General features: G+C 43.0%; 1 protein-coding gene across 2 annotated transcripts in view; it reads right to left on the bottom strand.

Annotated features, from left to right (window-relative positions):
• The window catches only part of FBN1 (fibrillin 1), a 264,999-nt gene that overhangs the window by 88,924 nt on the left and 160,667 nt on the right, over positions 1–15,408 (bottom strand). The window contains exons 28-32 of one of the 2 annotated variants that reach the window (XM_067471402.1): positions 14,244–14,369; positions 12,237–12,362; positions 12,024–12,146; positions 5,272–5,397; positions 907–1,032 (exon numbers count right to left, since the gene is read on the bottom strand). In XM_067471402.1, coding sequence (XP_067327503.1) covers positions 907–1,032; positions 5,272–5,397; positions 12,024–12,146; positions 12,237–12,362; positions 14,244–14,369 — 627 coding nt within the window. The remainder of the gene's footprint in view (positions 1–906; positions 1,033–5,271; positions 5,398–12,023; positions 12,147–12,236; positions 12,363–14,243; positions 14,370–15,408) is intronic. The other variant, XM_067471401.1, reaches the window with a different exon arrangement.

Genomic DNA, 15,408 nt, shown 5'->3' with positions numbered 1-15,408 from the left:
TGTCATATACATGTGTGTGTGTGTGTGAATGGCTGGATGGCCCTTTGTCAGGAGGGCTTTGATTACGTTTTCTTGCCCTGCTGAAGGGAGTTGGACTGGATGGCCTTAAGACAGCATTTCTCAACCTGGGGGGTGCCAGAAGCGTCACCAAAGACCACAAGAAAACACAGTATTTTCTATCGGTCATGGGGGTTCTGTGTGGGATGTTTGGCCCAATTCCATCGTTCGTGGAGTTCAGAATGCTCCTTGATTGTGATGAACTATAAATCCCAGTAACTACTACTCCCAAATGTCAAGGTCTATTTCCCCCAAACTCCATCTATGTTCATATTTGGGCATATGCAATATTTGTGCCAAGTTTGGTCCAGATCCATCATTGTTTGTGTTCATAGTGCTCTCTAGATGTAGGTGAACTACAACTCCCAAACTGAGGGTCAATGTCCACCAAACCCTTCCAGTGTTTTCTATTGGTCATGGGAGTTCTGTGTGCCAAGTTTGGTTCAATTCCATCGTTGGTGGAGTTCAGAATGCTCTTATGATTATAGGTGAACTATAAATCCCAGCAACTACAACTCCCAAATGACAAAATCATAATTTTTTGAGTGACGGTCACTCCTTGTGTAGTGAGGCGTTTTGTTGCCTAATTTGGTGTGATTTCCTTCATTGGTTCTTTTGTTTTTAAGGTACTCATTACGCACAGAGCATTTATATATATATAGATAACAGCTCAGCCTCCGCTCCCAAAGGCAAAGGAAGTCTCTTTTGCAATCCAGCTCTTCTTAGATTAGTGCTACAGGAGGGAAAGGTGATTGACATAATGTACACAAGGCTTTGCAAAAGGACATAAATACAATTCAATGAAGTGGCAACTATAAACATACATATATACATCGCATGTGTACATACCTGTGCAGCCAGTTGTTCCCTTTTTGCCAGAATAGCCCATATCACAGTGACAGATGAAGGAGCCTTTGGTATTCTCACAGCTTCCGCTCAGGCAGATGTCTGGGTTCAGGTCACATTCATTAACATCTGGGGGAGAAGATGATATACTTGTCAAAAATCTATTATCATTTCACCCTAGATGCACATATTGATACTAAGTAATCACAACAAGGAGGCAGCTATGAAATTGTATCAGGAAGTGGATGCAATTAAAAATAAATACAGGGTTAGTCAAAATGAATAGGCCAATTCGGGTACAATTAATTTTCTTATTGGCCTATTCATTTTGACTAACCCTGTATATCACGTGGCATTGGGGAAAGGCTTCACTCTCCTACTTTTCAGAAACCTGACACTGGGTCTACACTGCCCTATAATACTGTTTTAGAATGCAGATAAACTGCACTGAACTAGATGATAGAGAAGTGGAGATCCAGCCTGAGATGTGTCTCTAAACTATTAGTAATTAACAATATTTCTCAACCTGGGGGGAGGTCATGAGGGGGTGTCAGAGGGGTCGCCAAAGACCATCAGAAAACACAGTATTTTCTGTTAGTCATGGAGGTTCTGTGTGGTAAGTTTGGTCCAATTCTAACATTGGTGCAGTTCAGCATGCTCTTTGATTGTAGGAGAACTATCAATCCCAGCCACTACAACTCCCAAATGTCAAAGTATGTTTTCTCCAAACTCCGCCAGTGTTCACATTGGGGCATACTGAGTATTTGTGCCAAGTTTGGTCCAGATCCATCATTATCTGAGTCCACAGTGTTCTCTGCATGCAGGTGAACTACAACTCCCAAACTCAAGGTCAATGCCCACCAAACCTTTCCAGTCATTTCTATTGGTCATGGGAGTTCTGTGTGCCAAGTTTGGCCCAACTACATAGTTGGTGGAGTTCAGAATGCTCTTTGGTTGTAGGTGAACTATAAATCCCAGCAACTTGAACTCGCAAATGACAAAATCAATCCACCCCCTGACCCCACCAATATTCAAATTTGGGCATATTGGTTATCTGTGCCAAATTTGGTCCAGTTAATGAAAATACATCCTGCAAATCAGGTATTTACATTACGATTCATAACAGGAGCAAAATAACAGTTATGAAATAGCAACTAAAATAATTTTATGTTTGGGGGTCACCACAACAGGAGGAACTGTATTAAGGGGTCGCGGCATTCAGAAGGATGAGAAACACTGAATTAGAACTTGCCAGGTTAAGACTAGTGCAATTCCAGATCCGTGAAAGCACACTCAAAAGCAGAACATAGAAAGTAAATGCCATGGGGATTTTCTGATCTTCAGAGTCTGAGTCTTGGACATTGTTTGGGAAAGCCATGTGCCTCAACCCTCTGTGACTGCGTGGATACATACTAACATGACATACAGCATCCCTTCTATCTTTTCCCAACATCAGCCCTTAGGTCATCATTTCCACTTTTATGAGCCCAAATGTGCAATGATGAAAAGATGGTCTGCATTTTGAACATACTTTTTGCCTGTGTAAAAAAAAAAAGAAAGAAAGAACAACCACCCAGAAAGATCTTAAAGTTCTGGATTAACTACTCAAGTAAAACAGCTGCAAATTTCTTTCCTTTAGGATGTTTTTAAGCCTATAATGTTTGGACAAACTCTACTCCTCTTTCAGTAAATAGTATATGAATATTATGCATCTATACGCAAAGGGAACTTGTATGTCACATTCCACGTCACATTCCAGAAAGCTGGCTCAGAAAGTGCAGGGCCTTAAGGGCATTTGGGGAGTCAGAAGTAGCAACAGCAGATAAGGAATCGAGTAAGGAGCTGAGTGATAAGAAGGGTTCCCATGAGAACCCACCTGCAGCTACGGGGATCAGCAAAAGTTTTTGTTTACAAATCAGAGCCAAAAATAGATTGCGTCATTCAGAGAGATTGTGTGGGAAAGCTGGGAAGGAAATTCACGGGAAACGGAATGATTTCATGGGTGTCTATTAAGTTGTTTGCCTTAAGGTCAGTTCAGGCAACACTGCATTAGAGTGAGAAGCTAAGCCTGAGTTCTCTTGTTCCTGGTTCAAGTCAAGCTTTGATTTTGGAAGTTTTCTATGTTCATATACTCCTGTTCAAGTTTTACTACCTTCCTGAAGCTATTGTCAAAGGCTTTCATAGCCGGAATCACTGGGTTGATGTAGGTTTTTCGGGCTATATGGCCATGTTCAAGAAGCATTTCACGTTTCGCCTGCACCTGTGGCAGGCATCCTCAGAGGTTGTGAGACCTCACAACCTCTGAGGATGCCTGCCACAGATGCAGGTGAAACATCAGGAGAGAATGCTTCTAGAACATTGCCATACAGCCTGAAAATCCTACAACAACCCACTTGATGAAGGCATATATAATTTATTTTATTATTTATTTATTTATTTATTATGCAAACTTATATGCCGCCACTCCCCTGGGGCTTGGAGCGGCTTACAGGAACAGGCTAAAATCGAACACAATTTAAAAACAATTTAAAATAATTTAAAAACAGCAATATCAAAGATCAAAGGACTGTCGAAACAGGTATGTCTTACATGTCCTGCGGAAAGCTGATAAGTCCCGCAAGGCATGGACTTCAGGTGGCAGAGTATTCCAGAGTGATGGTGCCACTGCTGTAAAGGCTCTGCGTCTGGTTGCTGTTAAACGCTCTGGTTACATCCCGTCTTGACTACTGCAACGCTCTCTACGTGGGGTTGCCTTTGAAGACAGCCCGGAAGCTCCAATTAGTCCAACGGGCGGCAGCCATGTTACTAACAGGAGTGGGGCGCAGGGAGCATACAACTCCTCTGCTGCACCAGCTCCACTGGCTGCCGATCTGCTACTGGGCTCAATTCAAAGTGCTGGCGTTGGTCTTTAAAGCCCTAAACGGTTCTGGCCCAACTTATCTATCCGAACGTATTTCGGCCTATCAGCCCACCAGGACCCTAAGATCTTCTGGGGAGGCCCTGCTCACTATCCCGCCGGCTTCACAGGTGCGGCTGGTGGGAACGAGAGACAGGGCCTTTTCTGTGGTGGCCCCTCGGCTTTGGAACACCCTCCCCAGAGAGGTAAGATCAGCCCCCTCGCTGATGGTGTTTCAAAAAAGATTGAAGACATGGATGTTTGAACAAGCATTCGGTTAATCCGGTGCAATGAATTTTGATGATTAAAGGATTGGTAATCATGGACGATGAATTTGGATTGCGATTCTAGTTACGAGATGCATTTGGATTGTTATTGGTGGCCCAATAATCTGTATTGTATATGTGTTTTTTATGCTTTTAAACTGAATATTGTTGTTTTTGTAGTGTTGTAAACCGCATTGAGTCGCCGATTTAGGCTGAGAAATAGCGGTATACAAGCGCAGTAATAAATAAAATAATTAATAAATAAACGCAAGGTCTTGACACTGGGGACTTCCAATAGATCTTGGTCCTCAGAACGGAGGGATCTCTGGGGTTGGTAGGGGGTGAGGCGGTCCCTCTGGTACATCGGCCCCAGACCATGCAAGGCCTTCAAGGTGAGTACCATCATTTTGAAAGTGATCCAGTGCTCAATTGGTAACCAATGCAGCTGCAGTCAGATTGGGGTTATGTGGCATTGCATCGGAATTCCCGCAAGAGGCCGAGCAGCTGCATTTTGTACCAACTTGAGCTTCCGGATCACCGACAGAGGAAGGCCAATGTAGAGGGCGTTACAGTAGTCCAGTCTTGAGGTGACCGTGGCCTGGATCACCGTAGCTAGGTCGTACCTGGACAGGGAGGGAGGGGGCCAGCTGTCTAGCCTGCCGCAGGTGGAAGAAGGCGGTTCTGCTAACGGCTGAGACCTGGGCCTCCATCATCAGCAGAGGGTCCAAAAGGACTCCCGGACTCTTTACCAATGATGACGGGCGTAGTGCCTCGCCACCCAGGGTAGGCAGCTGGATATCCCCACTGCCCGGTCGACCCAGCCATAGGATCTTCGTCTTTGCTGGATTCACCCTCAACCTGCTGGCACGCAGCCATCCAGTAACGGCCTCCAGGCACTGATGGAAACAATCGGGTACAGAGTCCGGTCGGCCTTCCATCTTCAGCACCAGCTGAGTGTCATCAGCGTACTGGTCACACTCAAGCCCAAAACCTCAAACCAGCTGAGCAAGTGGTCGCATATAAATGTTAAACAACAGAGGGGAGAGAATGGCCCCCTGAGGAACCCCACAAGATAGCGGGGACCTCTCAGAGTTGATGATGACATACAAAGTCATTGCTTGATTCTATACTTAATTATTTATTTTTTCCACCTTTTACATGGCAGAGACACTACCAACAAGAATGCAAAAATGGATTTCCACTTGCCTACGCAAGTCTTCATATCATCAGACGTCATGAATCCATCATAACAAAGGCATCGATATTCTCCAGGTATATTGGTGCACTGGCCTCCATCGCAGATGTGAGGATGGTCTTCACACTCATCGATATCTATAAGGAAAATGACAAACATGAATTCAAAATTAACATTTCTGCCTCACTTTTGAAGGATTAACCATAGTTACAGCACAAGGGAATACCATGCCATTTTTTATAAACTAGCCATCCCCTGCCACGTGTTGCTGTGGCCCTCATGGGGGTGCTGCGTGGGAGGTTTGGCCCAATTCTATCATTGGTGGGGTTCAGAATGCTCTGTGATTGTAGGTGAACTATAAATCCCAGCAAGTACAACTCGCAAATGTCAAGATTCTATTTTCCCCAAACGCCACCAGCGTTCACATTTGGGCATATGGAGTATTCGTGCCAAGTTTGGTCCAGATCCATCATTGTTTGAGTACACAGTGATCTCTGGATGTAGGTGAACTACAACTCCAAAACCAAAGGACACTGCCCACCAAACCCTTCCAGTATTTTCTGTTGGTCATGGGAGTTCTGCGTGGCATGTTTGGATCAACTCCATCATTGGTGGGGTTCAGAATGCTCTCTGATTGTAGGTGAACTATAAATCCCAGCAACTACAACTCCCTAATGACAAAATCAATTTTTTTTAGTGAAGGACATACATTGGGTTGTTAGGTGTCCAAATTTGGTGTCAATTTTCCCAGCGGTTTTTGAGTTCTGTGAATACCACAAATGAACATTACATTTTTATTTATATAGATGTGACTCTAGGAAGCACATGTCTCATTTTCTGTAATATTTCATTATACTAAACTCTCTAATTTCTCCTGAAATAACTTTGCAGTTTTTAACATTTCTGTTGGAAATAGCAATCTTCTACAAGCCTCCGATACTAGTTATTTGTTATGTATATAATTCAGATTGTTTACAGTATTGTATAGATATATTGGCATGCAGTTTTCTCTTGTTGTTTGAGGTTGTGGGAGGGACTGCAGACCATGTCACCAGATCTGGGACTATTCAGACTGAGACTCCATTTCAGGAGTCTCAGTCTGAATACTTGCAGTTTCTCAAGTTGCTCCTGACATGGAAAAAAAATCAGTCTAACAACTGAAAAACCTAATTGCCTTGCATGAATACAAGTCAGTATTTTCTTGTGTTGTTTTCTGTTGTGTTCAATCAGTATTGTATTGCATAGTCAATACAATACTGATTGACACAAAACAGAGAAAACACTGCAACAGAAAGCCTTAGAGAACTTACTGTTTAAACTTTCAACTCATAAGCAATGTACCTCTATGCTGAATACATGAAGTTTGTGAGTAAACCAACTATGTTGTTTTTACAAAGACTACTTATTTTGTCTCTTGAGAGCATGATTTTAAATCAAATATATTTTATGGAGGAGTAGATGTTTTTGGGCAACTGAAATAACACTTCTGAAGATCTGTTATTTATTTTGTGCATTGGCATGATAGTTGTTCCTAAGAGTTCGAAGAGATAACCAGGTATATTAAAGCGGCACAATGGGTTAAACCCTTGTGCCAGCAGGACTGCAGACTGAAAGGTCAGCAGTTCAAATCCAGGAAGAGCAGGTTGAGCTCCCTCTATCAGCTCCAGCTCCCCATGCAGGGATATGAGAGGAGCCTCCCACAAGAATGGTAAAACATCAAACATCCAGGCATCCCTGTCCTTGTAGACAGCCAATTTTCTCACACCAGAAGTGACTTGCAGTTTCCCAAGTTGCTCCTGACATGGAAAAAAATAATCAGTCTAACAACTGAGAAACCTAATTGCCTTGCATGAATACAAGTGGACATTTACCACTAAGAAAAGATTGACTCAAACGAGTTTTAGTTCTTCTCAGGAAGATAATATTTTACAAAAAGGTTATTATTCCAAATAGTGTGGATACCAATGAATCTCCAAAAGGCCATCTTTTCCTAAAGGCTTTGGAGGTTATGGTTTTCCAAAAGGTCATCCCTTTCCCAATAGATTATGCTTTTTCCACTAATTTCAATATTTCATATTTTCCATGTCTGTGGACTGATTTTTAGTACAGGAAACAACATCTTTCTGCAGGTACTAATATATCTAAATTTATTAGAAGTTTCTAAAAACTCTGTGTGCCATAGAATGTACTTTATAAGTTTCCCTGACATTTTCCCTGTCAAGACCACCAAAATCCTAGCTTGGGATCCAAAACTTTGCTTAGTTACTCAAAGGAAATATTTGCAAAACAAAGAGTTGAGCTGAGAACATCTTTTCTTTGGAGAAAAAGGGTGTAACTCATCAGGAGATGAGTCTATTGTGACTTTTAGGAATTATGCAGCTGCAGAAAAACTGAACTCATTTTCGCGACCGAGTCCAAGAGTTTTCTGTTCATTATTCATGTTCTGTGTAGCTCAAATACAGAACAAACAGAAACCGTTTTTACAGTTGTTTTGTCAACCTGGAAGACATCGCTTGCTGGCTACCGCTCTTCTTATTAATCACACTCTGAAGCAATTTGGAATTGCACAAGAACATTTCTGAAACCGCAAAGAGAAGACGCAGAGGAAGAGTTGTTTCCCTCTGCTGGAGACACAAACAGCTTCAAGAAAAAAGATTATATATGTCTTGTCAAAGACTTTGCTGTGAGTTTTCTGGGCTGTCTAGCCATGTTCCAGAAGCATTCTCTCCTGACATTTCACCCACATCTATGGCAGGCATCCTCAGAGGTTGTGAGGTCTGTTGAAAACTAGGCAAGTGAGGTTTATATATCTGTGGAAGGTCCAGTGTGGGAGAAAGAACTCTTGTATGTTTGAGGTAAGCGTATATGTCGCAATTGGCCACCTTGATTAGCAATGAATAGCCTTGCAGCTTCAAAGCCTGGCTGCTTCCTGCCTAGGGTGAATCCTGTGTTGATTCCCACAGATCCCACAATCTTTAAGATTGCCGGCGAAATGTCAGGAGAGATTGCTTCGGGAGCATGGCCCGACAGCCCGGAAAACTCACAGCAACCCAGCAATTCCAGCCATGAAAGCCTTCGACAACTCATATATAATCTTTACTCTCAAAGATTTTTGTGTTTCCAGCAGAAGGAAACAACACTTCCTCTGTGTTTTTCAGGTCTTCTGAATATGAAATACTGAAATTAATGGAAAATGCATAACCTATTGGGAAAAGGTCTGTTGGAATCAACAAAGGATTCCCGCCAGGCACGAATCAGCCAGGCTTTGAAGCTGCAAGGCTATTCGATGCTAATCAATGGCAGCATTCACTCTTGCCTCCAACGGACAAAGAGTTCTTTCTCCCACCCTGGACATTATTCCACAGATATATAAACCCCATTTTCCTAGTTTCCAACAGACCTCACTACATTTGAGGATGTAGCAAGTGTGGATGCTGCAATTGGCCGCCTTGATTAGCATGGAATCGCCTTGCAGCTTCAAAGCCTGGCTGCTTCCTGCCTGGGGGAATCCTTTGTTGATTCCCACAGACCCCACAACCTTTAAGATTGCCTGCCATAAATGTGGGTGAAACTTCAGGAGAAAATGCTTCTGGAACATGGCCATGCAGCCCGGAAAACTCACAGCAGCCCATAGATTATCTATTATCCTTTCCTGCAATAATATATTGTAACTATACTATTTTATATGGTACTAGCTGTACCCGGCACACGTTGCTGTGGCCAACCGTCCCTCCCTCTTTCTTTCCTTTTTCCTCCTTCCTTCGCTCCCTCTTTCCTTCCTTCCCTTTTTCCTTCTCTCCTTCTCTACCTTACCTTCCTTCCCCTCTTTTTCTTTATCTCTTTTTTCTCTCATTTCTTCCTTCCCTACTTCCTTCCTCCCTTTGTTTTTTGCTTCCATTCTCTTTCCTTCCCTCCCTCTTTCTCCCCTTCTTTTCCTCCCTTCCTTCACTCCCTCTTTCCTTCCTTCCCTTTTTCTTTCCTTCTTCCTTCCTTCTCTACCTTTCCTTCCTTCCCCCCTTTATCTCTTTTTCCTCTCATTTCTTCCTTCCCTCCTTCGTTTTTTGCTTCCATCCTTTCTTCTCTCTTTCCTTCCCTCCCTTTTCTCTCCTTCTTTCCTTCCTTCATTCATTCCCTCTTTCCTTCCTTCCCTCCCTTTTTTCTTTCTTTCTCTCCTTCCTTCCTTCTCTACATTTCCTTCCCCATTTTCTTTATCTTCTTCTTTCTCTCATTTCTTCCTTACCTACCTCTTTCCCTCTTTCCTTCCTTCCTTCGCTTTTTGCTTCCATCCTTCCTTCTCTTTTTCCCTCCCTCCTTCGTTCTCTCTTCCCTTCCCTTTTTCCTTTCCTTCCCTCCTTCCTTCCTTCTCTACCTCTTTCCTTCCTTTCCTTTTTCTTTTCCTTTCCCTTTTTCTTCCTTCCTTCTTTCTTTCTTTCTTTCTTTCTTTCTCTCCCTATTCCTTCCCTTTTTTCAGTATCATCATTTAGCTTTTTGTCATTTAGCTTTTTGGGGTTTTTAAGTCCTTTTCGCAGTTTTTTGGGGGGGGGGGTATGAACGATGGTCACTCGTTGGTCTGTTAGGGGTATAGTGTCCAAATTCCGTGCCAGTTCGTCCAGTGATTTTTGAGTTATGTTAATCCCACAAACGAACATTACATTTTTATTTATATAGATTTAACACTGACGGCTGACAATTAGAGCGAAGCTTGGAAAAGTTCATCTTTTGGATGACGGTTTCTCAAAACCCTCTCGCTGGCAGGGAGCAAAATGACCCTTTCCAAATTCTGAATTAGAATTCCCATTTGGAGTGACATACATTGCTCACAATGATTATAAATACTATTTTTGGTGCTTTGAGAAAGTGGAAAGAATGGGCCTTCCTCGATGAACAAGACCATATTGAGACAAAGAATAAACAACAAGCTTGATTATTGTGTTCCCAACCCAGGAAAACTGCACAGGATTAGGACCTCATGCCGTGCAATTGGTCCCAATTTTTCCACTTGTCTGGGTACAAGGAATTCTACAGACCATCTTTCCTACAGAAAGATGCTTCATCATGGAATTTTTCAGATTTCTTCCTCTGTGCATTTACTATTACTTCAAAAATACATGTTGAGATTGTTCAATAGCCTCCCCTTTGGAAGATCCATCTTATCCTATCCTCTGCTGTGTATTTGGATCAGGCCAAGTGGTGATCTTTTAGGCTTCTCAATGGGATAGATGTTTGTTATTTCTCACAGTTTCCTCAGCCAGCATATAGAGCAGGCATGGGCAAATTTTGATCCTCCACGTGTTTTGAACTTCAAGTCCCACAATTCCTAACAACCTCAGCCCCCCTCCTTTCCCACTCAGCCACTCAAACATGAGCCAACAATGTGATGCGGCGGCAAAAAACCCCAATGGGATTTTGGCCTGCATCCATAGGAGTCGAGTGTCTAGATCCAGGGAAGTCATGCTCCCCCTGCTCTGCCTTGGTTAGACCACTTTACCTGGAATATTGTGTCCAATTCTGGGCACCACAATTGAAGAGAGATGTTGACAAGCTGGAATGTGTCCAGAGGAAGGCGACTAAAATGAGAACAAGCCCTATGAGGAGCGGCTTAAGGAGCTGAGCATGTTTAGCCTGAAGAAGAGAAGGCTGAGAGGAGATATGATAGCCATGTATAAAGATGTGAGAGGAAGCCACAGGGAGGAGGGAGCAGATCAGGGGTCTGGAGAACAAGCCCTATGAGGAGTGGCTTAAGGAGCTGGGCATGTTTAGCCTGAAGAAGAGAAGGCTGAGAGGAGATATGATAGCCATGTATAAAGATGTGAGAGGAAGCCACAGGGAGGAGGGAGCAGATCAGGGGTCTGGAGTACAAGCCCTATGAGGAGTGGCTTAAGGAGCTGGGCATGTTTAGCCTGAAGAAGAGAAGGCTGAGAGGAGATATGACAGCCATGTATAAATATGTGAGAGGAAGCCACAGGGAGGAGGGAGCAGATCAAGGGTCTGGAGAAAAAGCCATATGAGGAGTGGCGTAAGGAGCTGGGCATGTTTAGCCTGAAGAAGAGAAGGCTGAGAGGAGATATGATAGCCATGTATAAATGTGTGAGAGGAAGCTACAGGGAGGAGGGAGCAAGCTTGTTTTCTGCTTCCCTGAAGACTAGGACGCAATGGAACAATGGCTTCAAACTACAAGAAAGGAGATTCCATCTGAACATTAGGAAGAACTTCCTGTCTGTGAGAGCTGTTCAGCAGTGGAACTCTCTGCCTCCGAGTGTGGTAGAGGCTCCTTCTTTGGAAGCTTTTAAATAGAGGCTGGATGGCCATCTGTCAGGGGTGATTTGAATGCAATATTCCTGCTTCTTGGCAGGGGGTTGGACTGGATGGCCCATGAGGTCTCTTCCAACTCTTTGATTCTATGATTCTAAGAACTTCCTGACTGTGGGAGCTGTTCAACAGTGGAACTCTCTGCCTCTGAGTGCGGTAGAGGCTCCTTCTTTGGAAGTTTTTAAACAGAGGCTGGATGGCCATCTGTCAGGGGTGATTTGGATGCAATTTTCCTGCTTCTTGGCAGAATGGGGTTGAACTGGATGGCCCACGAGGTCTCTTCCAACTCTAGGATTCTTTAACTGGCTGAGGGGGAAAAGGAAGGGGTCTGAGAGTATTAGGAATTGTGGAAGTCCAAAACACCCGAAGGGCCCAAGTTTACCCATGCCTGATATAGAGGTATCTTCTGTATTTGATGACATCACCACAAATACCCCAAAATGGGCTTTATTACCTGTGCAAGTCCTATGGTCCGGCATCAGCGCATAGCCTTGCCTGCAGCTGCACTCATAGCTGCCTTCCGAGTTCGTACAGAAAGTGTCACACCCGCCGTTCATTATACTGCACTCATCGATATCTGGAAAGAAACAAAATGTAAAATCATGACATCAAGTGGAAAAGGCCTGGAGTGGAACAGACTTACTCAAGACTGAGGGAAACAACTTACCCACACAGGATAATCTGTCAGGTGTGGAATGATATCCAGGGTTGCAGGAGCACTGGTACTTTCCAATGAGATTGACGCAGCGTCCATTTCGGCACAAGTTCATACTCAAGTCACATTCATTGATGTCTAAGGGACAAAACAAAAAGAAGAGATATGTGAAAGGGAAAAAACATATTGGACAGATATCCACCAAGAAATTAAAAAAATATATTAAAAACTAGCCGTCCCCTGCCACATGTTGCTGTGGCCCAGTCTTTGTATGTGTGCTTTGTGTGTGTGTATATATATATATATATATATATGCGTGTGTGTGCGCGTATATATGTGTATATATGTGTGTTGTTGTTGTTCATTCGTTCAGTCATTTCCGACTCTTCGTCATCTCATGGACCAGCCCATGCCGGAGCTCCCTGTCAGCCGTCACCACCCCCCGCTCCTTCAAGGTCAAGCCAGTCACTTCAAATATGTGTATTTGCGTATATATGTGGTTTTGCACATGCGTTGTAATGTATTTTTTAAAAAGAATTGGGCTTTCAAAGTCTCTTCTGCTGTGTTTTTCAGTGTTTTTATGAGTAACTAGCTGTCCCCAGCCACGCGTTGCTGTGGCCCACATGGGGGTTCTGTGTGGGAGGTTTGGCCCAATTCTATCGTTGGTGGGGTTCAGAATGCTCTGTGATTGTAGGTGAACTATAAATCCCAGCAACTACAACTCCCAAATGTCAAGATTCTATTTTCCCCAAACTCCCCAAAATCTTCCCCAAAATCTTTATCTGGTCTTGGCAGACACTTTGTGAAACGCAACATCTGTTTGATTATATAACATATTCCACCATTCACCCTTTACCCTTAGATGACTCTTAAAGTTCAATTCCTTAAATCTCCTAACTGCTCCTACACTTTGATTGTAGGTGAACTATAAATCCCAGCAACATACAACTCCCAAAGGTCCAGGTCTATTTTCCCCAAACTCCACCAGTGTTCACATTTGGACATATTGAGTATCCGAGTAGAGTTTGGTCCAGATCCATCATTGTTTGAGTCCACAGTGATTTCTGGATGCAGGTAAACTACAACTCCAAAACCCAAGGACACTGCCCACCAAACCCTTCCGGTATTTTTTGTTGGTCATGGGAGAACTGGGTGCCAAGTTTGGTTCAATTCCATCATTGGTGGGGTTCAGAATGCTCTTTGATTGTAGGTGAACTATAAACTCCAGCAACTACAACTCCCAAATGACAAAATCATTTTTTTTGAGTGAAGGACATACATTCAGTTGTTAGGTGTATTGTGTCCAAATTTGGTGCCAATTTGTCCAGTGGTTTCTGAGTTCTGTTAATCCCACAAACAAACATTACATTTTTATTTATATAAATAATGTAATGCAACATAATAATAATAATAATAATAATAATATGTTTAAATTATATATTTATATTATAATATAATATATTATAATATATTTATATTATAATATAATGGTATAATAGAATATAGTAATATGTTTGTTGTTGTTCATTCGTTCAGTCGTCTCCGACTCTTCGTGACCTCATCAACCAGCCCACGCCAGAGCTCCCTGTCGGCCGTCACCACCCCCAGCTCCTTCAAGGTCAGTCCAGTCACTTCAAGGATGCCATCCATCCATCTTGCCCTTGGTCAGCCCCTCTTCCTTTTGCCTTCCACTTTCCCCAGCATAATTGTCTTTTTTATAGTAATATATAATACTGATATTGTACTATGATGATAATATAATATATTGTATGTATATACAGTATATCTTGTAAGCTGCTCTGATTCCCCTTCATGGTGAGAAGAGCGGCATATAAACGTCGTAAATAAATAAATATGTCTTGAGACCTTCGACAAGAATGATTTGTCAAAAGACAGTGAGCCCATTTGGAAGTCTTCAGATTTAACGCTCAATCTGAACAGCAGCAAAAAAGGCATCCAAATGCAGAAAACTAAAACGACAACAGGCACTGGTGCCAATGCTTTTTTCTCCAACCTTACCTACACAGGCAGAGATGTTTGGCAACAACTGATGACCAGGAGGACAATCGCATTTGAAGCTTCCTTCGGTGTTAATGCAGACCCCACCTCTGCACAACAGAGGGTTCCTTTCACATTCGTCTATGTCTGTAAAAGTAAAAAAACAAGAAAAGGAATAAGTATGTTAGATCCTAAAGTTTGAAAATGCCAGAGAAGATCACAGTGATGGCACCAAGCCTGGTGTTTACTTGGTCTTTGGAATTCTGCCTCCAAACCAATGCATGTCTTCCTCTTCTGAAAGTAACTCTTGCAAACACCTTTCAGCCATAGCAGAGCACCTGATGAACCAACCTGGACACAGCATTTTATTTGAGAACACAGAAATGCTGGACTACAACCATCACGTCTGACTACACGGAGAAGCCATTGAAATACACAAGCATGTGGACAATTTCAACAGAAAGGAGGAAACCATGAAGATGAACAAAATCTGGCTACCAGTATTTAAAAACTCTAAAATTAAAACAGCAAAACAGCAGAGGGAAAACAATCAGGGACGTCTAATCACCTCTCAACAAAAGATTGCTTCAGGCACTTCCAGGCTATCAAATGCTAATCAAGGTGCTCAGTTGAAACATTCACACCTAGCTCCAGCAGACAAGAGTCCTTTGTCTCACCCTTGTCTTTCCACAGATATATAAACCCATTTTCCTAGTTCCAATAGACCTCACTACCTCTGAGGATGTTTGCCATAGATGCAGGCGAAACCTCAGGAGAGAATGCCTCCAGAACATGGCCATATAGCCTGAAAAAACCTACAACAACCCACCTTCCAATGGCTGTTTCCTCCTCTCTCCATGCCCCGAGAGGCAACAGATCTTCCCAAATATTCCAACCCTTCTGCCAGAGAGAGGTCTCACAGCTGGTATGTCTCCTTTATACATCCAAACTGGACAATTGTAATGCACTCTACATGGGGCTGCCCTTGAAGATGTCCCGGAAGTTTCAATTGGTACAACGGGCAGCAGCCAGGCTCCTTACTGGAGCAAACTATAGGGAGTATATAATGCCCCTATTAAAACAGCTTCATTGGCTGCAGATAAGTTGCCGAGCCAAATTCAAGGTTCAGGTCATGACCTATAAAGCCCTAAATGGTTCGGGCCCGGCCTATCTCTGCGATCACATC

Source organism: Anolis sagrei, chromosome 9, assembly GCF_037176765.1.
Source record: "Anolis sagrei isolate rAnoSag1 chromosome 9, rAnoSag1.mat, whole genome shotgun sequence".
Classification (NCBI taxonomy): Eukaryota; Metazoa; Chordata; class Lepidosauria; order Squamata; family Dactyloidae; genus Anolis; species Anolis sagrei.
This window is presented reverse-complemented; position numbering and strand designations above follow the sequence as displayed.